The sequence below is a fragment of the Pezoporus occidentalis genome, unplaced genomic scaffold, assembly GCF_034315485.1.
Source record: "Pezoporus occidentalis ecotype Australia unplaced genomic scaffold, CSIRO_AGI_Poc_V1 ctg189, whole genome shotgun sequence".
NCBI classification, from domain to species: Eukaryota; Metazoa; Chordata; class Aves; order Psittaciformes; family Psittacidae; genus Pezoporus; species Pezoporus occidentalis.
Window position 1 is genome coordinate 630,929 of NW_026913737.1, and position 26,602 is coordinate 657,530.

The window sequence follows — 26,602 nt, forward strand, 5'->3', positions numbered from 1 at the left end:
CACTCGTTACTGGTCCCCAGCCGGACATTGAGCCGTTGACCACAACTCTTTGTGTGCGGCCATCCAGCCAGTTCTTTATCCACCAAGTGGTCCATCCGTCAAATTGATGTCTCTCCAATTTAGAGACAAGGATGTCATGTGGGACAGTGTCGAATGCTTTACACAAGTCCAGGTAGATGACATCAACTGCTCTACCCCTGTCCATCAGTTCCATAGCCCCATCATAGAAGGCCACCAAATTGGTCAGGCAGGATTTCCCCTTAGTGAAGCCATGCTGGCTGTCACCAAGCACCTTGTTGTTTTTCATGTGCTTTAGCAAGCCTTCCAGGAGAATCTGCTCCAAGATTTTGCCAGGCACAGAGGTGAGACTGACTGGTCTGTAATTCCCTGGCTCATCCATTTTCCCCTTCTTGAAAATGGGGGTTATAGTTCCCTTTTTCCAGTCATCAGGAACTTCACCTGACTGCCATGATTTCTCAGATATGATGACCAGTGGCTTCACAACTTCATTCGCCAGCTCCTTCAGGACCCACAGATGGATTTCATCAGGTCCCATGGACTTGTGCATGTTCAGATTTTTAAGATGGTCTCGAACCAGATCCTCTCCTACAGTGGGCTCAAGGTCTTCATTCTCACAGTCCCTGCATCTACCTTCCAAGACTTGGGTGGTGCGGTCAGAGCCTTTGCCAGTGAAGACCGAGGCAAAGAAGTCATTCAGAATCTCAGCCTTCTCCAAATCCTGTGTAGCCAGTTCTACTGAGAGGGGGCCCACGTTCTCCCTACTCTGTTTTTTATTTGCTACCTACCTGTAGAATCCCTTCCTGTTATCCTTAACATCCCTAGCCAAGTTTAATTCTAACTGGGCCTTAGCTTTCCTAACCTGTTCCCTAGCTTCCCAAACAACATCCCTGTATTCTTCCCAGGCCACCTGTTCTTGCTTCCACTTATTATAAGCCTCTTTTTTCATTTGAATTTTCCTCAGCAGCTCCTTATCCATCCAAGGAGGTCTCCTGGCCCTCCTGCTGCACTTCCTTCTGGTTGGGATGCAAGACTCCTGAGCTTGTAGCAGGTGATCCTTGAATATCAACCAACAGTCTTGGGCCCCCCTGCCCTCTAGGGCTATATCCCATGGAACCTTCCGAAGCAGGTTCCTGAAGAGGCCAAATTCTGCCCTGTTTAAGTCCAGGACAGTGAGCTTGCTGCACGCTCTTCTCACTGTCCTGGGGATCTCAAATTTGACTATCTCATGATCACTGCATCCAAGGCTGCCCTGGAGCATCACATTTCCAGTGGGCCCAGGCCTCTGCTTTTCTTTACTGCATGATGGTCCAAATGGTTGTGCAGGCAGAGCATGGGGATGAGGACAGAGCAGGTAACCTATTTAATCCAGTGTTGCTGCCAGAAGGTCATCAGGTGGAAGCAATAAGTGGACCCACATGCTCCCAGTGTATGCACCACATTTCTAATTTAGCAGAGCTTCTCTTTAGGCTGGGAAAATGACTTAATAACTGTGGGAGGAGAAGTCCAGCCCCTTGTTTAGAGGCATGTGTTCAGCTGCATGCTGGAAACCCTGGGTGGTCTGAAGCCTTGTGTGTGTTCTGCAGCTTGGGGCTGCTGTTGTGAGAGCTGGAGAGTGGGTTGAGGGGAAGAAATGTTTGGAGTAGAGGTGGTCTTCCCTTCTTTTGGGCTCTAAGGGGGAGGTCTCTTGTGGGAAGAAGGTTTTGGGAGCTAGGCTTTTTGCAAGAAAATTGTCAGACAGGCACTTCCTAACTTGAATAATTGACAGTGTAACAAAAGCTGCTGGAGATTGTTGGGGATGTAACTGAATCCTTCACACCGATTCTTATGCAAATTCAAACATGTGCTCCTGGTTTCTAATGGGACACCTACAAATATAACTGGCTTCATTCAGAAGTCTGTCCATGCACTGGATCTGTAATTGCCAGTGACTTTATAGCAAGAGCATAACTTGCAGAGCTGCATCTGTAACATCTGTTAACAGTTCCTCAGTGCTGCTGTTACCTGTACACATGAAGTTTAGATTAGATTGTAGAATCTGTAGATGACTTGTGGAGGTTCTGGCACATGGCTTGGTGTGTTTGGTGCTGAAACTCCATTGCCATACTGATGTGATTCAGTAGCGAAATGAGCTTGAACACTCATGTGCTGTTGTCTTTACTGATGCATTATGGCTCATTAAAGGTAAATTAAATGGTCTTGATTTTGCCAGAAAATAATTTGGTGCATGTAACACTGAGTGCAAATCTTAAGTTTCTATCCAGTAAATCTACAACTGCGAGTTGATGTGCACATTTCATAAGTATTATTTTGGGCTCCTGAGGGACATTGGTGTCTGCAACCTCTTTGCATAGCTTCAAACTTAGCCTTGGGTTTCTTTTTTCATAAACGTGCCACATGGTAATGGAGTAGTTGGTCAAAACCATGTGGGCTTAATTTCTTTAAAATATAAACAGCCTAGAAATGTTTATGTACAAAATATCCAGGCAGTAACTGTAAGCATTTCCATGTTTCTCCAAGAAATTAAGATAATTATATAATAAGCTAAGATTCATATGGCTTAACTTGTCTCCCATCTGGCATTAGTTAAATTGGTGTTTTCATCTGCATGACCTCTTGGAAAGGAGAGAGACTACGAAAATAGAAAACGTGGCTGAAAAAGACCTTCCTAGGTCATCTGCTAGCCTATGTAAAGGCTGGAGCAGCTCCACTGAGCTGCCCCTGACCACTGCTTTGGGGAGTGACTATTCCCTCTCTGCCGTGGTCCATGTTACTGGATAGGTATTGCAGGAGTTTTAGAGCTGTTGGTTTTAGCTGACCGATGAATCGCTTATCCTTTGTGCAGCCCTTCCCCAGTGTTTAAATTTATGTTCAGACTAAACAGATTACCTACAGCAGGAAGAGCTTCCTTCTTAAAAGAAAGCTATTGTTAAAGCATCACTTACAAATCTCTAGTGCTTCTAATCCTGGTCTCCCATGGCCCTTTCCACCCTTCCACCTGCCTGCTGCAGGGTCTGCTCTGAGTTTCTTAGAGTTGTCCTACAGCCTTCCTCCATGGTCTCTCCCTCTCAGATGGGCAGTTTTCAGTGTCAAAAGGATCCTTCCAAAATGTCCTCTTTCATGAAAATATACCTGCATGCTTTCTAACTAGTAGAAACATGATATTCTGCTTTCCTGATCGTTGCACCTGCTGCCTTAAAATGAAGGATTTGCAAGGAAAGCTGAGAACTGCCAGAACTGGATCATATATATTTCATGTTGCTAGTCACTTGCTAGGGGCTGAACTCCCTTTTGTTAGCTCTTCTACTTTCTCCCTATGCTGCACTTGAGTGTGTCAGAATTTAAGGTGCTCTGATTTCTCTTTCAGGCTGGTGGGATCTGTATCTTCTTTCTGCCAGCGTTCAGCTTTATTTTGCTTAATAGAGTTGAAGACCATTAATGTAGGCTTTGTTCTTGCTTTACAAATAGCCTTTGAGTGTCTCCAGGTACTTGGATAAGCTTTGCCTGCTCATGTTCAGTCCCAGTGAGGATCTGAGACAGCTGCTTGCAGATACCGAAGGAGGTTAGAAGATTTGTTTTTTCCTTACAACATGTAGCCTTCAGTGGCTCACGTGTAAAGCTGCTCATGGAGACAAAACTCCGTGGTTCTTCACCCTTGGTCCATGGTGATGTGCTTGAGGATCAGCAGGCTGGCCAGTGCTCAGTTCAAGCAAGTGGGTAGAGCTTTTTCCAGGGAGAAAGGATTTCAGAGGTGGATTTCTTCAGTTCAGCCTTAAGTCAGCATGTTCCTGTTTTTCTGACATGTGAATGGCAGGTCCTGCTGAGTGTCCTTACAAAAACGTTTATAATAAGCTTTTACTGTTCATTCAATTGTTTCCTTGTTCCAGGATCATGACCTAAATGTACATGCAGCCTGCCAGTGCTGAGCAGTGCTGTTTATATTCCTGCTGCACCTGCATTCAAAGCCAGCTTTCTAGTGCTGATCTCTTGAGTGCAGGGTGCTCAGCTTTTCTTGATGTCCTGCACAGATGGTGATGGTGCTGTGTTTGAAGATGCAGCTGCCTTGTCTGGGTTCGGACCCTCAGGTTTGCTATGCAGTACTGCTTTCCTGCAGGTCTGAACAGCCTCAGCCTGATTCCTGGTGTTCCTGCCTTTGTACAGCACTTGCATTCAGGAGGATCTCTGTATGAAAAGCCCTGTTGCACCCAGGTGTGCTTGTGTACAGGCTCTGGGCCAGACATGGGTTGTGAGTAGGTTTAGCTCGACCTCACCAGTATCCCAGCCGTGTGCTGCCTTTGCTTTCTTGAGGTATTTACTTCCCCACTGACTTCTCTCAGCGTTGCCACAGGCCACTGTTGTGGTTTTGAGCTGTGAAAGCAGTGCGTAGCACTTGGCTTCCCAGCTGACTTGGAGTCAGTGCACGCTTCCCTGCAGAATGGTTCACTGCAGAACTATCTGGTGAATATTGGTAAATTCACCCAGTTTTTCACAAGGCTTCTGGGGAGGTGAGGAAAAGGTGCTTTGTATATTGTGTACTTTTTGAGTGCTGTGTAATTGACTGTGGTAGTAAAGCAAATAATAGCATAGGAACCCTGCTTTGCTTAGCTTTGGCTAGCAGTGTGCTGGATACTTGCATGTGTTTGTGTAAGGCTGCCACCATGGTGAGCTCTCAAATGTAGCTCTTGGTTTAGGACAGCTGAAAGATGGTTTCACTCTGCTTTTCTTTACTTCCACAAGGGTTTTGTATTTCTCCCTGGTGGTGGTCAGATTTGCTGATGGTTCATATTTTAGCTGGGAAGAATGCCCCTTGTTGGGATTCTGGTATGTATGTATACAAATCAAAAATGTTGAGTGGGCTGGGAATAGCTTCCAGCAAAGCTGTATCAGTTTCTTGGAGCTCTTTTGTTCAGTAAAAAAATTCCTTTCTTTTCTCTCCCCCTTCCCATCCCCCTGACAGCCCACCTCTTTTCTATTAGGACATGGTGAGGTATAATTCACAATGGTGTGACTGAAGTGAAATATGCACAGCTGCAAATGCATTTTTAAATGATACTTCATTGTTAAGGCATCTCTCTGAACAGGTTTGCAGTTTCAGGAGCCATGAGAATGTGTTAACAAAGAGGTTTTTGTTGAAAACATTTGACTTTCATTTTTATCAAGCTCTGAGAATGTTTTGACCACTCACTACTTTTGAGTGCAGATAGGAAAGATGTGGAGCAGGATAGAGTCATGGTGAGGAAATACATACGTGTCCCTCGGAAAAGGAGTTTTCCTTTGCTGTCCCTGCATGGTATTGTAGAAATCATGAGAGAGCTAGAGTACAACAAAGTACCTATTAGACTAAAGTTTTATTGATTGAATAGTCAATAAAATATTAAGTTTGAAGCATCAGGAATATCCAGTCTTGCATGCTGCATCCCTCCTCTACCTTCCCACTGAATGGAGAAATTTTGTAACTCTCTTTCCTCGTTGGATCCATCAGGCTCGATGCTTTTGTGATCTCTTGCTTTTATGGTGCCGAATAAAGCCCAGCAGCTGGAAGCTGCAGACATGTAGTGTTCTGATGCAGTAACTATGGCCCAGTGCTGCCAGCATTTGGTATGGGGCTGACTGAATCATAGACATACGAAGAGCCAACACCTGTTTATAGGTAAGTTGAAATAGATTTATTAACTTCCAGGGCATCACAGAAGGCTTGTACCAGTTTAAAGACAGAATTTGGTGTAGCTTAGGGTGGAGAATTCAAGAGTTCATGTTGCCTCCCACAGTTCCTGTCTCTTGAACAGTGAGTTCAGGCTCCTTTTCTAGCTTTTATTTCTCTATTTTCTGTCCTCTGTCAGCAGACTGCTGCTGCTTCTGCTGACAGTCTTCTGGGCTATCTTGGTTCCAAAATTATCTCCAGATCTTCCAAGCTATTACATGAGTAACACTGGGCTTTTCTCCTGTGAGTGAATTCACACTCTCCACCAGCTCTCCAGGAAGACCTGCTCTGAGTAGAAGCTAATCTGTGTTTGAGATGGTACACCTGCAAACAGAAGACCCTGTTGAGTATGAGTCATGGGGGCCATCTGTCTCTCTGGAGTATTCTTGCTGATTCAGGTGTGAAAGCAGAGAAATGGCTTAGTAATCTGTAGTTACATGAACATTTATACATGATCACAATTCTCATATGTGACATGAAAATCTCTTAGTGAAACAGTTGCAGCCTGCGCTCTCCTTGGCTCCAGTGTTTCCCTTCAGTGAGTTTCAAGGTGCTTGCTGTAAGCTGATGAGCTGACACAGTATAGCAAAGGAAATGAAGGCTCAAAATAAACACCTGGAGAGTGGTAGCAAATCTACACTGGCTCTCTGGAGAGCTTGGGCTCACCAAGCTTGTGGGAGTCTCAAGACCACTTTTCTTATTCTCGCTGTAGGGAAATGTGATTTCTTCAGAGGCACAGATTTGGCTGTCTTACTTATCATACTAAACCATGGCCTGGGAGACTTCTTGCAAACTGCATGCAGAGTCTTGAAATGGGAGGCATTATTCTACTGTTTGTAAGATGTGAAAAGGTAGGGATGGCCCCTCTCATCATGGCTACAGTGTAAGTACTCAGGCTCCAAAGGAAAATAGCATAAGCGATGGTGGATTTATATTGCCCTGTAACAGATGGGCAGAGAGAAAGGGGTATAATGTAATGAATTTCTTGCATCATTGTTTTAAATCTCAGCTGAATCTGGCAGATATGGAACATTTAACAGCTTTAGATAATGTGGTTTTTAGCAGATCATTTGCGTGTTAATGTATTTGAGGCTACAATATAAACATATAATGTACATAAACACATTTCATGTATAACTAGCCCCAGTACAAAGTTTAATGGAGCTGGTATTAGTTGTAGTCATGTGATGAAAATGAGAGGTTGAATATGGTCCTCTGAGTGAGGAGGCATAAAATTAAGGATAAATTCCATCCTGAGGGTTGAAAAAACATTGGGGTACCTGTCTCTATCTCATCCCCACTGTGATCATTTCTGTTACAGAAACAGTTGAGGCTCTTTGATAATCTGAGTACATGCATCTGGTTTCGGGATGTTCTTTGTTTCATCCATAAACAGGAGCACCAACCACAGAATGATGCTGATACCTATTCCTTGCTCTTAGCATCGCTGTCTTGTTAGTGTTATCTGATAGTATCAGGCAAGGGTATTAGAAGAGAATGTTTTCAGGGAGCCAAGACTGGTCTGGCTATAGAGTTTGGTCTTTATGAGTGTTCCAATAGTGTGGTCCTATTTACAAATGGAGTAACTATCTAAATGCTGGATAGGGTATTCCCTCCCAGCAGTGAACCTTAATTACCCTGCTTAGGAAGAGCTAACTCATACCCAGTCTCTGCTTGTTCATGCCTCATTTACCTCCATCTGCTTATTTTGTATAGTGCCTGCAGTTTATCTTGATAAATCTGGGTTCAGTGGGAACTCATAGGCCTGATTAAAGGTTTTGGGGACTGAATGGATTATGATTGCTATAAATCACTTTTTGGTTTATTGCTTATATTCAGCATTAAAAATCTTATGGGGGGGATCTAGAACAAGTTCTGAGTGGTGAAGACCAGCATCTTGTGTTTTGCTAGTTTACACAGGTCACTGTGATATAATAGTAAATATTCTTGGCAAATTGAACTAACAAATTGAGGAATTTGTTTTGCTTTGCCGCTTCCTTATTGCTTTTAGGAAGGAAATATTATCAGCAGTGATGTTAAAGAAATGTATTATTCAAATAATATTGAATCTCTGTTTTCCAGCTCAACTTTTGACAGCTCTTGAAGAGGTTTAGAGTATTAAGGAAATGCAGTTGTTCCTCCAGAGCAAATCACTGTGTTCTGCCTTCCAGTGCAAGTGTTCAGCACTGGTGGTTCTTCTGAGCTCCTTTAGTAAAAAATGTGGTTCCTTTTATCCCAGTAAACTTAAAGATGATGTAAGCTTTCAGAAAAGAGGGTAAGCAAAGTCTGAGTTGCCAGGTTTTCTCCCTTTTCCATGAGAAATGCAGTGAAATCTTGGTCACAAGGGTTTTTACAGAAAAGAAAACAAATGGAAAACTTTGTGGTGAGTTATTTCCAAACAAGTGCTCTCTTTTCAAGTAGCAGCTCTTTAAACTAGAGCATACAGAGTATATTTAGATGTGAAGAGAGAGACTGTCGGGTAGGATGAATTTTTAAAGTGTTACTGAGAGACATTTTGAGATCACCTGGAGACTGGGAGTTTCCCTAAGGGAAGCTACTCTTACTGAGAGGGGATCAGCAGTCTTACGCAGCCCTGTTGCAACATCTGGAAATGCATCTCCTGGCTATTCCCCAGGCCCTGAGGACAGCCTGGTGGTGCAGGTTCCTTGCTGTTCAGGCACCTCCTCAGAGTGGGGCTAGATGTTTCATGCAGTCCTTGTCAATGCAAAATCTGCTGCTGCTTCACAGTAAAGTAACCTCCACGAGTCAGCCTCGAAGATAAGAGATCCCAGTTTCTGTTCATTAGAGCACTCCTGATGGATTCTGTAGTTTTCAAGGCCTTTGATGGGTGGCTTGTGTTAGGCTTGACAGCAGGCACTGCATTCTCTGTAAGCCTTTTCAGTCCAGTTTGGCTGGTTTTGGAGGTTGAAATATTGCTTCTGGCTAGTGCTGAAGTTCTGTCCCTTGCAGTAGTGGTGGTAGTTTCTCTGCAGTCCTCTCATGCTTTCATCAACCTGGGTAATGTGATTAACGAGTTGTTTTTTAGAATCTCACTAGTCCCTTATTCGTGTTCTTTCATGATTTCTTTCTTTCTCTGTGCTCTTAGGAACACTCCAGCAGACAGCGTGCAAATAAGCAAGCTCTGTCCAGAATATTTGATGGGAGAAATGCAAGGGCTAGGTGTTGCAGCACAATGGAGCTTTAGCCAAAGACATAAAGAGGCATTTACTTGCAAGGAGTGCTGAGTGCGTTTGCATTTTCAGGCCTTTTTTGACTACTGTTAATACTGCAAAGTTCCTCCCAGTTTGCCCCTTCCTTTCTGGGGAGATGCATCTGCAAGGGATAGTATGTTCCAGCTGGTTTACCCTCGATGTTTTGTTCCAGTTTGAGGGGTGTTAAGCCAGTGTTTCCAACATGTTTAATGCTGAATAGAGTTCCCCAGATGTAGTGGCAGGATCTGAAGTTCTTTGTGAATTATATTTAGCACTGATGGAGGCTGCTTTGTCAGCTGTGTGTTGTTGCCTTGTAAAAACTGGCACCATTCAAATCTAAATAAATGCTTCTGGGAAAGAAGAACCTTCCTTTTATAACTGTTTTAATGTGCTTGATTTGGAAACATCCTTTGAGCTGTGGCCAGAGAGCAAACCGTTTGTCACTGTTGCAGTTCTCTGTTGGAAGTACCTGTGCAGAGATGAGCTGGTGCTGTGGGGGCTCAGAGGAGCTCAGTGCTGTGTGCCAAACAGCTGAGGTGCTGCAAGCATTACACAGGGTGTGTGATACAGATGCCGAAATCGCTCTTTATGGAGCTGATGGTTCTCCTAACCTCTCTTCTGACTTACTGTTGAGTACATAGAGGTTTGGACTTGCAACTTTTCCTTTGCTGCTCCTTCCCTGTAGTTCAGCTTGCTAGTGTTGTATTTTTGGATCCTCTGCATGCTGGAAATGTACTTTGAGGTGATAAATAGTTCTGTGTTTGAGGCATGATGAGAATTGTGCAAAAAACCCAATGTTTCTAACTTATGTAATGAATTCTGATATTTCTTTGACTGTCATCCCATTCACCTCTGCAGTCAGGGGAAGAGGGAGCTGGCATTGAACATGGGGCAGTTAAAGGAAGAGCATAGACCGTTGGCTCTGTGAGATTTTGGGATATGTATACCAGTCTGGAAAGAGGCTAGAATGGCAGGGTTTGACTGACTTGCAGCGGTGAGAATGGCACTGGGATCTATGAAGTGTTCTTCTAGTCTGAAAAGCAAGTCTGCCAGCAAGATGCTTTGTATATTTGATTGCTGTGCTGGCTAATACCAAATGTATCACTAAAGTTCACAAATGCTTTTTGCTGCTGCTGACTGCTCTGCCTTTACTCTTACTGGACATGCTGAATTCTCAGTAAAAAAGCAAGCAGCCATATGGTGGTCTAAAGTATGCTTGTATGGCTCTCCCATCTTGTTTATTTGGGCCATATTGCAAACTTCATGAACAAAACCCTGTTCATCTGGCACTCGCTGCGGCTGGTTTAAATCAAGGTTACAGAATGGCAGATTGTTATGAATGCAGGAACACCTGCCCTGGCTTTGCTGCCTTGAGTCTAAATGGGTCAGCAAGGGAAAAGCAAACTTAAAAACAATCACACAAACCCACCCCCAAAATTCCTTTCAAAAGAACTCATCTACAACAGTTCTCAAAGTCTCTTTATTCAGAGTGGTGTCAGGTGGTTGTCTTTCAGACAACTACCAAGTCTTAAGAATTACATGCCATCAGGATCTTGGCTTTGACTAGGAGGACCACGTGTCTGACTTGGTTGTGAACTGGGAAGTGTTTGGAGATGGCTGAGTGAGAAGCAATTTAATGCAACTCATGGTGTAAGCCTATATGGTGTCTGGAGTGGCAGGCTGTTGAACTTGCCGCTGCATCAGAAGGTGTCGTGGAAGCTGTTCAAAGTGTAGAGGAAAAGGCAGAGATGGCAAATTGTTCATGTCTTGAAAGCAAGCTCAGATTTAGGTACACCAAGGAGCCATCTGTTTGTCCTTTACTGCTTTCTTAGCTGGAGGCTTCCTAGTCCTGATTTCTTATGATGAGGATATCACAGTGACGGGTAACCTGAGCAGAGCTGAGGTCTTCTTTACAAGCTCTTCTGACATGAGCCTGAAGTTGAGGCTGCTGTTGGCATAGGGTTTTTTTCCCTCTTCTAGGTGGGTGCCTTTGACTGATTTACAGACAAAGGGGAAGCTCAGGATAGATTAGAGGCTGAGTCCAGGCCTCTAATGATTGGCGGGCCTTAGGGACAATATGTGCTGCACAGCAGCTAGCGTTCTGAAAGCAGTGAGTGCAGGAGTGCTTGGAGACCTGTGCCTTCCTACTATCAAAAAGAAAATACTAAACACCAACCCAGACTGGCCAGGTCAGGACCTCCCTCTGAACCTGCCAGCACCAAGATGCACGCTGACTTCTCACTGCCAAGCGCATACACACTTGGGATGGGGCAGGGCAGCTGCTGGGGAAGTAGTTGTTCAGAGAACATCGTTCTTCACAAAGTGAAGGAGGATTTGCCATGAGTCCGCTCTGAAGGGGAGTGAGGAGGAGCAAGCGGGCCGTTGGAGGAGCTGGTTTATTTGTTGCGTGGTCACAGAGGAGCTGATCACATGTAGGCTGTGACATCCCTAGTTGCTGTGGAGATATTACTGCTCCCAACCTGGTGCTGCTGCTGGTGCTTAGGGATGCTGTGCCTCAGGGTTTGTGTATATGCTTCTTTGCCAATCTGAAAGGCATTTGGTGGGAGCTGCTCTCCATGCTGGCTGTCTCATATAGGTTTAGTGGGTTGTGCCTTTATTTTGTTGCTGGCTAGCTGAGAAATGAAGCTGTAGCTACAAAAATGGCTTGACCAGCCCACATCCTAAGGTTTCTCCTCTCTGACATGTGCCTCTTTGACTGCTCTCATTAGGTGCTCAAACAGGAGACTGGAATTTCAGTGCCGTGTGGCTCTCTGAGTGAGGGAGGCTGTACTGCAGTGCAAGGGTGTTTCATGCCAGCTTGTTGGACCCTACCACTGGACTTTGATCAGATGGATGTGACTATGCCTGGTCTATCTCCATCCTTGGTTGTGGTGCCTCTGGTTAACTCCAGCTACTACTAAATTAATACAATAAATATCAGATGTGTTTGTGTCATCTGTAATGTAGAACTTCTAATGCTGATAGGAGCCTTAACCATGTCAAAGGAGCCTTAACCATCAGTCGGCTTTTCATTATTTGCTGACTTTAGTCTTTAAAGCTAATAAACCACCTTCCTAATGCCTCAGAACTTTAAAAACATTGATCAAACCTAATCCACCAGTACCATAGGTTCTTTCATTGATGCTCTTTTTGGTATCAGGATGCTGTGCAGTCCTTGTGTTCTTGATGCTGGCTTTGAACGGGACAAGCCAAGAGAGGTGTACTTAACTAGACCTGTTCCTGTGCTTGGCTTTTCAGGCAGCATGGTGTGAAAACATAGGTGATTTTGCCTAGCTCCTTTGTACTCCATTGCCTATTTGAGAAACAGAACTGATCTGTTTCATGGTATGTTGGGTTTTGTTGGTAGTTGTTTGTTTTTTTTTTGTGAGAAGCTAAATGTATAGCAATGTGTGCAGGAACTGAGATCCTGACTGAGGCCAACAGACCTGTGAAGAGAGCTGCTTTTGTTTTCACTGAAACAACCCCTTAAGGGGACAGAAGGCTGCTGTTTCTTGGTAGCACAGTTCAGAGCATGTACCTGGAGGTGAGCAGTTGGTGACAGACGGGCTGATTTCCTACCAGTATGACTTGGAATACATGAGGTCTCAGCCAGGTAGTCAGAGCATGATGTGACACAACTGCCAGCTTGCACAGAAGTTTTGCTTGACTACCTGAAGAGTATGTGGAGCTGTGAAGATTTAGCTTTAACCCTTGTGAGTTTCACCAGCATTGCTGTGCCTCAGTAGTGCCCTTTCCTTTCTAGACTACTGAACTGCTACGAAATGAGAAGTGCCAATGGAATATGTAAACTCTTATGTTTTGTGAGCCAAAGTTATTTGGCTTGCAGGGATCCTGATCCTTTCCTGTCTTGGGTGAGTCCTCTAGAGCCAGCCAGCAATGCCTTGTCCCAGTGAAGGAAGACATCTCTTAGCATATTCCATGTTGGACTGGTGTATCTAAGCTCGGAAGTGCTTTAATCCTTGGTCGTATTAACTGCATGCTGTTCCTCAAATTGCAGATATGCCCATGCAGAATTCTAGGATCTTCTAAAAATGACGTAGGTCTGCAAAATTTTGAAATCCCCGCTGCTTTTGCATGCTCAGTTTGGAGGAGGGATATTTGTAATATATTTGAAGTGAGCAGGATGGTATTTCAGCTGTAAAAGGTTAGTGTCTGGCTCTGCATATGTGTCCTCATGAGGTCCTGGGTAGAGCCTGTTGTGTAAAATAACTTGCAATCCTCTTATGTGTCTGAACAAGGCCTGCTTGCTACAGCATTTCTATGGGTCTTAGTCTGTAGAATCTTAGAAGCCTAATTCTCTGTATTAAACCTGGGAGGATTTTTATTTTGAGACCCTATAGAACAAGAAGAATTAAAACACTTGTTCTGCAATTGTTCCCTGGATTCTTAAAGCTTACATGAATGGATCTGTAGCCAGAATGGCTATCTGAAGGTTGCCATTTAACTTGTTGGTAAGTGTGAAGGAAGAAGAAGAAAGCAGAGATTAGTACAGGACTATTATGTTTCTTTGTGAGTCAGTATGTTTTTGGTATTGATAGAAATTGGGGTGCTTCACCTTTGCCTCCTCATTTAGTTTCTTCCTGCCTTGGAGTTTACCTGAGGATGGGACCATTTTGAGGGAATTAGCTTATAAGCTTTGGAAAGTGAAGAAGCACTCTTCCTGCAGATTCTATCATTGCTACCCTTGTGGGGAGGCCCTGCTCTGATGGTTCAGAGACATTAGAGGACAGCTTTTCTCCCCAAGCTAACTCTCCTAGGCCAGCACAGAGGCTTGCCTTTATCATGTAAGTGCAGCAGAGTACATCATTGTGTTCTGTTCTTCCTGGGCATGTATGAAGTAGGCATAAGGAACTGCTTGCACAGTTGGTTAGTTGTGTGCTGCATGCATTCATACCTTACTTAAGCAGCTGTCTCTGAAAAATGCCTCTCCTGCACAGACACCCTGTAGCTATGTGCAGAATGGCTCTGTTTGTCTGGGCAAGCATGTATGCAGGCAGGTTTCTCCCTTCACTTCCTTAAGTGGCTCACAAATTATTTTGGGACTGACTTGGGTGTGAGGTGTCAGCTTAGAGCAAAACACTCAAAGTTGATGTTGAAGGCATTAGGGTAGGAGCCTGCTAGCTGTCCTGAAATGCTGCAGTAATTTTGGTGAGGGAAAACTGTCCAGTGACAAAACAGAAATCAGTTCCTTCCTTATAGCCATCAGCTGACTGATGTTTACAAACCTCAGAGGAGAGTGCTCCTGGCATGAAACATTTTCTCTAGGAACAATCTCTTCACAGCTTTTAACCTGGCCAAAAGGTGTCTGTGTAGTGAGGTGTAGAGTCTTCCTGCCCCAGCTCTTGTCTTGCACGTGGAGTCCCCTCTAGCTGTGGATGCATCTGTTATTATCTGTTGTTATTCTCAACTTCTGTGGGGCTTAATTAAAACACAGTTCTTTAATTTTTAATTTTTCGTTCCTGTTGATGTGACTGTCTCTGCGTGAGCAAGGTCTCAGTGCAATTACTGTGCTCCCTGTGGAGACAGAGACATTTAATTCGGTGAGCCAGACTCTTTCTTGGAGGGGGCTTATTTTCCTGATCTTCCTACTCAGAGGGATGCAAGAGCACAACATCCAATGAGTAAAGAGTGCAGCACTTTGTTTGGTTGCTCTGGGCACGTTCTCTGGATCTTGGTTACCAAAATGCTTTCTTCTTTGCAGATAATTGTCTCTTTTGGCAGAGAGCTTGTGATGAGGCTATTCACCACAACTTGCATTAGCAGGGCGAGTTGAAACCATTGGGTCAAGTCGAGGTTTCCTCTTTAAAACTGTTCTTGCAGCAGTGATGTAGAAAGATGAAGAGTTTTATTCTTGTAGAATGCATTAAGCTGTCACATGATTTGTTAACCTGAGAACGGGGTCAGGCCAGTACCTTGTGCCTCCTCACCATAGGAAGGGGTATGAGTGAGTGGAGGGGACACAAGTTCTGCAGTAGGCACTGCCTGCTGCTGTGTGGGACCCAGCTGTGCCCCTAGCAGGGAGATCTACGATGAACCTTCAGAACGGGTAGAAATTGTGGCTCTCAGATTTCTGTTGCCCTTATTTAACACTGCTTCCTCTAATTTAGCACTTCTGCTGGCTTAAGTCCCTCCCTGTCTGCAGCCATGGGTCACTGCTGAAACAAACATGCAAAGGGTTTGTCTGCACCTCCTGTATTGCAGTCCCAGGCTTCTTTTAGACTGCTTAAAATACTTCAGGCTCTTTCAGCTCCAGACTTGAGGCTTCCTCAATTCCCCTTCTGTATGTGTGTGCTAAGGTTATTTTCCCTGTGTTCATGGAGATCCTGCATATAAGCGTTAGATACTTCCAAATGCAGCCATGTTCTCTTTTCAGATCTTTCCAGATCCTCCTGTGTCTGTCCTGTTTTTCTTACCAATGTTTAATCTTAGCAGGCTCATGGATAGAAGTGTTTTGTGAGACAAGGCCCCTTCCTGATCCCTGAGAATTGATGTAGCTACAGCAAAACCTAGGCAAGAGATAAATATATGGAAGGAAGTGCTGCTGTTATCAGAGGCAGTTATGGCAGACAAATCCTTGCTGTACCTGTGGGTTCAAGCAGTTCAGGATCCTTGTGCTGGTGGCAGGGGCACCATGGCTCTGGATGCAGTGACACGCTTAGAAGATGCCTTTTAATGATTATTTGAGTTAAGGTATGGCCCTGTTCTGCCACATATCCTGAAGGTTGCTTTGATTTGTAAGCTACAAACTTAGACTGAAGACCCAGAACAATAAGTGTGCTGAGGGTAAGAGTGATTTGGTGGGGTTTAAACTGATTTTTATTCCTTTTCCCCACCCCCACTGGAGAATATAAACATTCATTGTTGAGTGTGAAGTGCCTTTTAGTACCAGCAGCCGAGCAATGTGGAATAAAGAAAGCAGATGCGTTCCATGTCTTTCTTTAACTGCTTTTGTTTTTCTGATCACTGTAAAGAAGGCTTTTAATTTTTTTATTTTTTTTTTTTCCCAAGCAGCAAGTGCTCCACAGGGCTTGATCAAAGCTCATAAATGATGAATTGAAGGAATGCCTGGCAGAGAACAGAACGCCCTCCTTGTGCTCGGCTGTGTGTGCTGAGAAAACCATTGTTTCTTCCCGTACCTTTTTCATCCTCGAGCTCAGGGCTGGGGAGAAAAGGCCACTGTTGCTGGCCTGTCTGCCAAGACAATGCCAGTGTGTTGTCCTACCTCTGCTCTCAGCACCTGACCAGCCAAGCAGTGTGGGTTTTGGCAAGCCAAGCGCAATTGTCCTCCAGCTACAGTGTTACAAAGAAAACAAATGGCATCACAGCCTCTTTCCTCTAGATCCTGTGGCTGCTTCATGGCAGCAGCCACATGCATCTGTGCTTGCTGTTTTGTTCAGGATGCAGAGGGAAAAGCTGTCAGCCTCTTCTGCATTCCAGGTTGAGGGGATGCAGCTTCACTTGATTTCCAGTTCACAGGGACATGTTTGCAGTTGAATGCACTGGCCCATGCTCTGTTGCTTCTGCAGGTGCCTGCTTCGCTCAGAGGAGGCTGTGGCTGTGGGTGAAAGCATGCTTGGCTTCCCAGACTGTCCTGCCTGCTTCTGCTGACCTTCCTCTGGCACCCAGCACCCCCAGGCTGTGCTCTGTAGCATGTTTCTCTCGATGACACCGTGCACAGCTGCTGGTGGTGTGACTGAGGGAACGGAGGCCCAGGCACACCCAGGTTTTCCAGCTTCCTTGTAGCATCTCTGGCTGCGTATCTCCTGATGCAAAACTCTGCAATGGAAAGAGCCTTTGGATCTCTTGGCTATTTGGGGGGCTGATAGCAAGAACCAGTGCTTTGCAAGTGAGCAGGGAGAGCAGATGGTATGGGCTGGAGTGGAGGAGAGACTGGCAAGGGTAGGCTTGGAGAGTTGCTTGTATGAAGACTGTAAAAGCTGACCTACTATTCCCGGTTAATAGCCCTGTGCGAGAGGGCAGAGTTTGGGCAGAGCCACTGATGTTTCTGGATGAGGCAGGCAGCATTTGCTTCAACATCTGTCGCTGCTCCTGTCAGGAAGAGCCTTTAGCTGTGTGTCTCCTGCAGTTTTTCATCCAGACTGATTGTGGCTACCTTCAGGCATTGCAACAAAGAACCATTTCAGCTTTCCTCTGTGATGGAGAGGGTGGTGGAGGTGCAAGTCACGCTTGCTGTGGTGACTTGTTGGGCTCCTGGCGCCAGTGTAGGGTCCTGTAGTTTAAGTGTAAGCTTCAGTCAATTGCACTTGTGCTTCCGCTGCCTGGGCATATACCAAAATCCACCGTTGGCTCCTCTTCCGATCTACTGCGGACCCCTTCATGAACAGCCCTGATGTTACACTTTATCTGGGAGAAAACTGCAGTGTGTTTCCAAGAAGCCACACTGAGGCGTGCTAACATCCTATGGCAGAGGCCAAAAATGCCCATGCCATGGGATGGGGACCTTACACAAAGGCAGTGCTGGCTCCTGGCCAGCATGACAGATGATGTCTAGTCATTAGAGCCAAGCTGGCAACTTCCTCTGGCCTCTGCTTGCCTCAAGCTGAGCTGGTGTTGCTTCAGGATTATCTTTCCTTAAGTTTGTTTCTAGGCATGCCTTCTTAATTACACCAGCTGGTGGCAACTTCTGTGGGATTATGACAGTGACAGTACCGTAGTCACATTGCCTCAGAGCCTTAACTCAGCTGCGCCTAGTCCAAACTTTATGCCCTCCCAAGCTCCCTGTGCTGGAAGGCAGAAGTGCAAACAGCTTTAACCAGAACAGTGTAGCATTGCCAGGGTAAAGAATGTGATTTACTTGCGTATGTGTGGCATGTGAACCTGAGGGCCAGAGGCCACTGCTTGGGTTCTTTCCCTCTTTCTTTTTCTTTTCTTTTTTTCCTTTCCCATTAGGCATGCCTGAGCCACTTGCTAGCACTTTTGTCTGGGGGTGAGGAGGAGAATGTGTGGGTTGACGAGGTGGGAATGAGATCTTTTGAGAGCCAGGAGTCTGAAACTGAAAAAGCCAACAACCTAGGAAAACTTTGTAGATAAGTTTAAAATCAGACTGACCCAGTGCTTTTATATTCCCAGAATTTAATTCCTCTGACCGTAAAGCTTTTGGTCTGACTCAGAGCAAGAGTTCCCAGCTGTGGCTGATCCAAGTCTGTGCTGTCACTGTGAGGTGCTCTTATGTGGCCATGGGTTGTATCAGAGAGGCGTACCTCCTGTCCACCTCCTTGTGTTTGTGAAAGGTTGGAGAAATTCATCCTGAAAAGCCAGGGAAGGCCTCACATATTTCTGCTGTCTTTATGTCTCTATCAGTGTATGGCTTGTGTCCAGAGCCTGTTCACCCTCAAACTGGGATACTGCTGTGTGTAAAAGCTGTTCAGAGTTTTTCCTTTCTCAGGCATGATTGTAACTGTTTCTCTTCTGTTCCTGTTTGCAGGTTGTGCAGCTTGACATTAAAGAAACTGGTAGTCTTAAAGGAATTGGATAAGGAGCTTATTTCTGGGGTCATTGCTGTCAAAATGCAGGTAATTGCTGCTCAGTTCTAAGAATTAAATGTGTGTGGCTAAAAGTACTGGCAGATGCCTAAACTGAGCTTCACCTCCATGTGAGGGTCCATTGCAGCTGCAAGGCTTCTTCCCAAGTACATCAGGACATTCTAGTTGTGTGGAGAGTCTCTTCTCATTCGTACTCCCGTATTCATACTGTATTTCACTGTTGTAAGCAAAGAGTATTGTTCACTGAAGGCTCAGCATGAGCTTACCTGTTTGTAAAAATGCTCTTTACAGATCATATGCTGTCACCTCTTCTTCATGAGCTGTCACTAAATTCCAAGCCTGGTTCTCTATTTAACATGCTTCAGCTCACTTTAGGGATGGACATCTTGATAACTTGGTCCTGGTTTGAGGGTCCTGGAGCGTGGGCCTTTCTCTGCTGATGGGCAGCTCTGCTATTGAGTCCAAGTCATTTTGTAGCCAAGTGCTTGTCAGTGAACTTGTAGGGTGCCTGTACATTTTAATTTGTTTCTGTAAAATGCAGCTGTCATCCTAGGTGAATAACCCACTTTACAGCATACATTTGTGCCATTTAATTAGGTGCCTACATGTAGGTCACATTGCCTAGAGGCAGGCTAGGAAGGAAGGAGACTCGGTTCTACGGTTGGCATCACAACATCAGTTCAGCTCACATGCCCCCAACACTGCACATGCTGAAGTACTTAATGAGTAAAAGCCTAGCAGACCTCTAAGTAGAAAAATACCATTAATCATACTGAAAAGCAGCTGCTTTTCAAATTTAAAAAAAAACAAACAAAACCAAGAAGATCCCTGCAGAAAGCTGGTTGTGTCAAAGCACACAAAATCTAGCTTGGAAGGTGAAATCATGGTGGGTCTATGGTGCAAGAACATGCAGCTGAGGATTTAACTGGCATTTCTCATCTCCTTGAGCAGTCCAGCTGGGGTAAAAATGTGTCCCTCTGTTGGAGGGACTTTACACAGGCGCAGCAGGGAGCAGAAAGGCAGGGAATTGTTTCACGCACCTGGATTCATGGGAATCCTAGAAGCAGCACAGCTGTGGGTTTCCAGGCTGTCAGATACTGCTTATCAGGGCTGAAATCTTTCCTTACGATTGTACTCTAAGATGCTGGATGCGTCACTGTAAGGGCCTGAGGCTTGTCAGTGAATGATCTACATCCAGAGCATGTCAGATTTGGGTTGGAAAATTCAGTAGCTTTTACTAGAGCAAAACCTTTTCCTGTCCTGGTTACTGCTGACTGCTTACGCTTATGGTTGAAAGCTTGTCCTTGACTTGCAAGTCCATAGGGGGTTTTAACACATGGGACTTTGTCTGTTTTGGGTACATGTTGTGATCTGCCTTGCTACAGTAATTCAGATGCTGGTACCTTTGCAATTCTGCAGTCCTCTTTATACCAGGGCATACCTTCGAAGAACTGGAAGGCAGGACTTGCCCTGTTTGGGGTGTTCATCTGCCAAGTCCCAGGCTGCAGCTTGCATCCTTATTGTGCTCTTCCTGTGTCTGTCCAGTTGACTTGGAGGTAACAGTGGCTGGAATGACTGTCCTAGAGAGTGCCTCACCTTGGGTGTCCCTTGTTCACCCATATTTCTTTGTGATGTGCTATTTAATGGTGGGTAAGCAGCACTGCAGCTGTCTCGGATACAGGCAAATTTGAAGCCCTGTTAATGAAAGTCCTTCGTAGCTTGCAGGTTATGATGATAATGCTGACAAGCTCTTTCAGGGACACTTAATTTGGCAGCACTCAGGTTTCTGACATGGCTATTGTTTGAGCCTAGTGATACTGGATCATCAAATATATATATGAGCTCTGTCAGATGACTCACTGCCTTTGTATGGGGAATTGCAAGAGAGGTGTCAGACACCAGAGTCCTTCTAGAGGGGGTGACTGAATACAGACCTAATGAGAACATCTTACCTGCATTTCCCATGTCTCCTGCAGCCTCCTGAGCAGTGATGTTCAAAGAACTGTCAACTGTTGCCAATTTTCCTGAGCTGTTGTTCTATTTATCTGCTGCAGTCTTTTAAAAGCAGCTATATTTGGTATTTCATTAGATTTCAAGTTGCATAACAAGTAAAGCAAGATTGCTGCTATGAGGAGCTTTGCACCAATGGAACAGATGTTGCTATTGCTAGCGGCGGTGCTAGCTGTGCTTTACTGCACGCGTGCTGCTCTGCCTGGGGGGAGCCCTTCAGTTTCTTTCTGTGCTCTGCTGTCTGTCTTCTGATCCACTAGAGCTTAGGCACCTCACCTATTCCACAGAGAAGCTGGTGCTGTGTTGTACAGCAGCTGAGGCACTGCTGCAAATCCCAGCACTCGCTCTGGCTGCCTGAGCGACGCATTTGGGGATGAAGGGATTTAAGTGAGTCTCTGCTTCTCTCTGATCTCAGGATGCTGTTTGAGCCTGATATAGGCAGTCCAGATTTCCCTTTGGAGGTAGCTGGGGAAGTGTTTACCCTTTTATTCTTTGGTTTCCCAGATGCTGCCTTTTTTGAGAGCTACAGTTCTGTTTTTCTGGGATCAGCCTGTCTGGACAAAGCCAGATCTGCAGCCTCAGCAGAACATTGAGCCAGGGACCTCTGAAACTTGCCACTGTGTTAGAACAGTGCAGAAGAATTTGCTAGGCAGCAGTCTGTCTTGCTTTCTTGCTGGTTTTCCCTGAAACATTCCCTGAAATGAAATGCTCACATGTGAAGTTGCCCAGTAGTTCAGTTGGTATACAGCAGCCCAAACACTGTATTGATTTGGAGTTGCCCTATAATATGATCAGGTCTCCAGATTCCGCTGTTTAGTGGATTTTTTTCTTTTATAACCTCTAATACAGTTATTTAAACTGGTAAAAAATCTCCACTTTCCCTAGGGGGAGGGGTGTGTGCACAAAAAGAATAGAACAGTCTGTCATGGCTAGCACCAGAGATTTAAGCATGATGCTGGAGCCTCCAAACCCAGGAGGAGATGAGCCTTGTACCTATTGGCTGAAGTAAAATTATGAGACTTAAACTTGAGGGATGGGGGTTGACTCACAGCTTTTGAATGCTGGGGTTTGGCAGAACAAAAGCTGCTTTGTTGCAGTTAGGGACAGTAAATATGCCCAAATCTTTGGTAGGCAAATATCTCCCTTTCATCTCATTAATATTTCACAGAAGTGCAAGGTCAGACCCATCCGTTTGCTTGCTCTGTGGTAGTCCCTGATAGCGTTTCCTGGTTTTCAGTAACTAGGGCTGGGGTGGGATGTAAGGGCTGGCTTCTGAGGAATTCACCCAATGGACTCTTGTTTCTGTACAGGGCTCCAAGCGCATCCTGCGGTCTCACGAGATTGTATTGCCCCCGAGTGGACATGTGGAGACGGAGCTTGCGCTGACCTTCTCGCTGCAGGTGAGGTGGGATGTGCCATTGGGGCAGGTGTGCTTGCTGGACTTGTTGCTTTGCAGTGAGCAGAAGTGCATTGTGGGTCTGAGGTGAAGATCCTTCTAGTGCTGCTGAGATGCTTGTTCTTAAGGCAGTTGTAGCCATTTCTGAAGAGCTAGATGAACTCTGTTGGCTTGTCTGTGGGCAGCCAGCTGTAGGGAACTGGAGCACAAATAGGCCAGGTGACTCTAGGATCTGGGAACAGGGAAGCCCACTGGGAAAACTGCTGTATAAACCCTTAGAATTGTTCTTGGTGCCAGCCTTGCATCGTGGAAGGAGATCTCTAATCCTGAGTTGTTGAGGGGAAACAGACAAGTAGCTGCAATTTGCATGTCTTGAATGCAACAACACAAACTTGTCTGAATTGCCTCTCAGCATTGAGGGCCTGGAGCAGGGTGCTGGTTCATGGTATTAGGGGGCATGCCTTGTTGTGCATCCTGTGTTTGGAGCCCAGGAACATGAGGACTTTGCAGTCTGTCCTCTTCATGTTACAGCTGTAACAGGAACTGGAGCAGAGCAGGATGAGCTCTTTTTTGCTGTAAGTTGACTTCCTTATGAATAGGCACTGGAGGCTGACAGCCGTGGGAGGTGCCATGGTGTATCAGGCTGATGGAAAGCAGTAGTAGGAATGGGACAGGTGAACTTCTGATTTGGAGTTGCCAAAGGAAGCACCATCTGGGGGAAGCAATAGCAGTATGCAGACGGTTACTCCTGATTTTTAGAGTCATAGAAATAGGTGGGAATTGGAGCAACTGTATTTTATTGGTTCAATTTTTTCTTAAAGCATGCTGCCCTCATGCTACCTCCTGAGCAGGGAAATAAGGTAAATAGAGGCTGGCTTGCTGCAAGCAAGAGGGAGGACCCTGCATGCATAGAATGTATCTGGATTGTCTGTGGTTTGGGACTATTGGTTATATTGAAGTGAAGAGTTTGACCTTGTAAGGAGAAAGCCTCAGGTGAGACAGTGTAGTGGTTACTCAGACCTGTGCAGACTCGAAGCAGCTAAGATTTCATTGCAGGTGGATGATAACCCTGCAGCTGCCCAGGTAGATACACATATGGCTGATGCTTTGGGTTCTGTTCTGATGCAGCCCACAGACTGTGTTAACTGCAATATTGCATCCTCTCCTTTGTGAACAGGAATAAAAAAGCCACGTGCCAGGAATATGTATGCTTGGCTCCTGGGGCTGCAGCTTTCTATGGTTGGGAGCAGAGCTGCAGAATGAGCCAGGTCTCGCTTTGCCAGTCCTGTATCATCAAGGAGCAAGTGTTTCTGCTGATCTTTTTGGAATTAATTGGGAATATGTTTGGTTGTTTTAATTTGGCTTTTTTTTTTTCCCTGAAATTCAGAGCAGTGCTGCAGTAGGATGCAGAACACTGCCTTTAACTTGATTTTCCCTGGAGGGGCTGGGAATTGAGCCAGGATAATAGGGGAGAGCGATGTCCATGACACTGAGCCTTCAGAGTAGGTGAATAAGCATAATGAAGGGATGTGATGCTGGTCTCTGACTGCAGGAAAGATTGGTGGTCTTGGATACAGTAAGGCCTGGGAAGCCTTCCTGAAATGGCACAGCAAGATTTTTATGACAACTTTTATTGTTTCTTAATTGGATGATGGCTGGAAACTACTTCTAGCTAACAACTGCAGTTTAAAACAGATTGTGGTCTGAATTTAGTCCCTTGGATATATTTGGGAGTGGTGATGGGCCACAAAGTAAAAGCATGTGGATGTCACAGAACAAGGTCTTGGTGTCTTGCAGCAGCTAGTATCTCCATACTGCATTGTCAGCTCTTCAAACCGTAAGCCTTACTTTATGCTAGCTGTCTGGATTTGCAGCCCCTTGTATCTCCACAGTCACCACCTTCTAAACTGCTTTTCCTGGGTGAAATTATTGTCCTTTGCACAGAGCATTTTCTTGTTAGAGCTAAGCTGGAGAGGTGACAGTGCTGGCTGGCATAATAGTGAGCAGCCCATTTTGTCTGGCAGGCCTCTGCTCAAGCAGAAGGGAGGAGTTTTCTGTTGCTGTTACACAGCTGGGGTAAGACTGGAGTTAGTGATGTTAAGTGATCCTGTTTCACCTTACCTGCTAGAGCAAGAGCTAGACCAGTGGTAGCCTTTCTGGCAGGTGAGCTAGCATCACCCTTACTGCTGGAATGCCTGCTTCTCTGGACCCTCTGTGAGTTTCACAGGATCAAGTGAAATTCCCCAGATTATTCCAAGCACAACATCCTAGCTTTCCGGAGCACTTAATTCCTGTGTTTAATCTAATAACTTTTTCCAGATGGAAGGGATTACATCACTGGGGCTTCAGAAAGAATGTCTTGCCCTGATTCTCATTACTCTGATGTGCGTGATGGTCCCTTCTTTGCCACCCCTATGAGGTGCTTTAGGGCACTTGCTGCTTCCTCTAAAAGCCTTGGTTTCAAATGTTTTGAGTCAAACTGTTTTCCTCTCCAATCTCTGCCATGACTGACAGTTACTGAAATGTTGTCTTTGAAACCCTTCTGTAGAGTTGCAAAGTCATGGCTGGTGTTTAAAATAGCTTGTCTCTGCTATGAAAATGGCTTGGCATTTCTTCTAGAGGGTTTTGCTTTTTAACAAAGGCCTGAGACTCTGTGCTCATCAGAGGTGGCCAAGCAGCACACCTTTGAAAAACAGAAACTTGCACATGTGTGGACTTGAGCCATCCAGTTTAATCCCTGAAAGTCAAGCTGGCCTGCGACCAAGTGTGACTTTGGACCTTAGCTGCAGGCTCATACTTAAGCAGCCTTGGCGTGGCCCAAGTGCTTTGAGCTGAGAGCAGGGAGTCCCTCTCCCCTGCTGCCCTTCCAACATGTGAAAGGGCCTCAGAGGCAAGGAGGTCGTAGATTTGAATGCAAAAGTTGGCTTTGGCTTTTGAGCTCCTCTTGTCCCTTCCCCGTAATAACTTTCTTCCCTCCTTGTTTGGGGATGTTGCATGCCTGTAAAGTCACACGCTCCATTTTTGGTTGCAGGTGTGTTTTGAGGTTGTCTTTTAATTATGTGGGCTCCTGTTCCTCTCTTCTGCAGGGCCACTGCCTCTTGCAGTGCACAGTAGATCTGCTCTTGCAGAGCAGTCAGTTAATTAGTATTCTGCTTGCTTGTGTGGCCACAGCTTCCAGCCCTCTGCATAGCAGCCAGGCTTGCTCTGGACTCTAAATTCTATCTCTGGGTTTCTGGTGGCACTCAGCATTTGTATTTATCACATGTTTTGATTGGCAGTAAGTTATTTTCTTAATGTCTCAAGGAGAAAAAAATATGTAGGACTTGCCTGCGAGAGGAGCATGCTTCACTTGGGAATGTCCTGGTTGAGATCCTTGGAATTAGATTCTCCTGTTTGTAGGTTACTTAGTGCTGTGTATTTTGTATATTTAGAGCACGTGTCCCATTCACCTCTGGGGATGAGACTGATCAGATGGCTGCTGTAATCGTCTCTTGAGGATTGCTCTTCCATGGCATGGCTTCTTCCCCCAGAAGCTGAGCTGGGCCCTGGAGATGGCCAGTGCTCTGGCAAGTGCCCTGTCAGAAAGCAGGACCTGACTGCATTAATACACTGTGCAGATGAGCATGGCAAGCTGAGATAACGTGGTTAACCCCTCACTTTCCTAAAAGTCTCTGCTTGACTTCACAGTCAAGTAGAGTTTTGGGGAGTTTTTTGGGGATATATACAACCAAATGTATTTTCTTGTATGGAACATGTATTGGAAGGATTTATGTCTTCGCTATGTAGCCTGGCAGGAGGGTTCTTGATGTAATTACTTAAAGTAGAACCACTTTGAGCATTAGAAGTTTGTGTTAATGTTGGAAGATGCTGATAGTTGCAAGAGCTTTGTGGCTGGGAAGAATCATTGCATGATCATGTAGGTCTCCATGCTTTAACAAAAGCTTTGCTTCTCTTTGCTTCCCATTCAGAGTGCAATAGGTTCTTAATGTGTGCAGTAGAGGGTCCAATACTGAGCAGTGGCCTTGTGCTTGGAGGGAAGGCAGTGTCCTACCAAGAGTATGGGGGTCCATGCTACTGCATGCAGCCTGCTGATTGTGCAAGGGCATCCTGTGCACCAGGTGGCACCTCTGGGGCTCCAGTTCTGGGCAGCCTCCATTCAGCTGTTGCGGGAAGTGTCTCCTGGAGACTGCTTTTCTCTCTGAAACAGGGATTGGGCTCAGCCTTTCCCAAACTGAACATTTCCTCTGTGCCGCTGGGTTGTGTTTTCATTGTGCTTGGCTGGGGAAATGAAAGCCCAGACCTGAGCTGTTTGGGCAGAGATGAAGGCTTCCTTGGGATAATGAAGGATTGTCCGCTGAGTGTCAGTTAGCTGTAGGCACTTCTAAAAGCCCTGTGGCTAATCCCTAGAAATGGAGTTTACTTGTGGAGTAGGCAGCTTGAGAGATAACATCAAGAGACATAATAAAGTTTTCCATTGTGTTCCCAACTGCAGTACCCTCACTTCTTGAAGAGAGAAGGCAACAAGCTTCAGATCATGCTGCAGCGGCGGAAGCGATACAAGAACCGAACCATTTTAGGCTACAAGACTCTGGCTGTGGGGTCTATCAACATGGCTGAGGTGAGCAGAATTTGGCACAATCTCTTTTTACAAAGGTAGATGTTTTCTCTTCTCTTTAGACCCAGTGTTGTGACTTTCCTCATTGAGTAGTACCTCATGGGATTTCATATAGCTGTTTTAACA

General features: G+C 45.4%; 2 protein-coding genes across 16 annotated transcripts in view; one reads left to right on the forward strand and one right to left on the reverse strand.

Annotated features, from left to right (window-relative positions):
- Positions 1-6,367, reverse strand: part of REG4 (regenerating family member 4) — a 125,233-nt gene extending 118,866 nt beyond the window's left edge. Inside the window, exon 1 of the mRNA XM_062616237.1 lies at positions 6,360-6,367. The gene's annotated coding sequence lies outside the window, so the exon portion shown is untranslated. The remainder of the gene's footprint in view (positions 1-6,359) is intronic.
- The window catches only part of PACS2 (phosphofurin acidic cluster sorting protein 2), a 78,422-nt gene that overhangs the window by 11,496 nt on the left and 40,324 nt on the right, over positions 1-26,602 (forward strand). For 13 of the 15 annotated variants that reach the window (XM_062616217.1, XM_062616223.1, XM_062616227.1 and 10 more), the window contains exons 2-4: positions 18,398-18,485; positions 21,776-21,865; positions 26,354-26,479. In XM_062616217.1, coding sequence (XP_062472201.1) covers positions 18,398-18,485; positions 21,776-21,865; positions 26,354-26,479 — 304 coding nt within the window. The remainder of the gene's footprint in view (positions 1-18,397; positions 18,486-21,775; positions 21,866-26,353; positions 26,480-26,602) is intronic. The other 2 variants (XM_062616229.1, XM_062616231.1) reach the window with 2 other exon arrangements.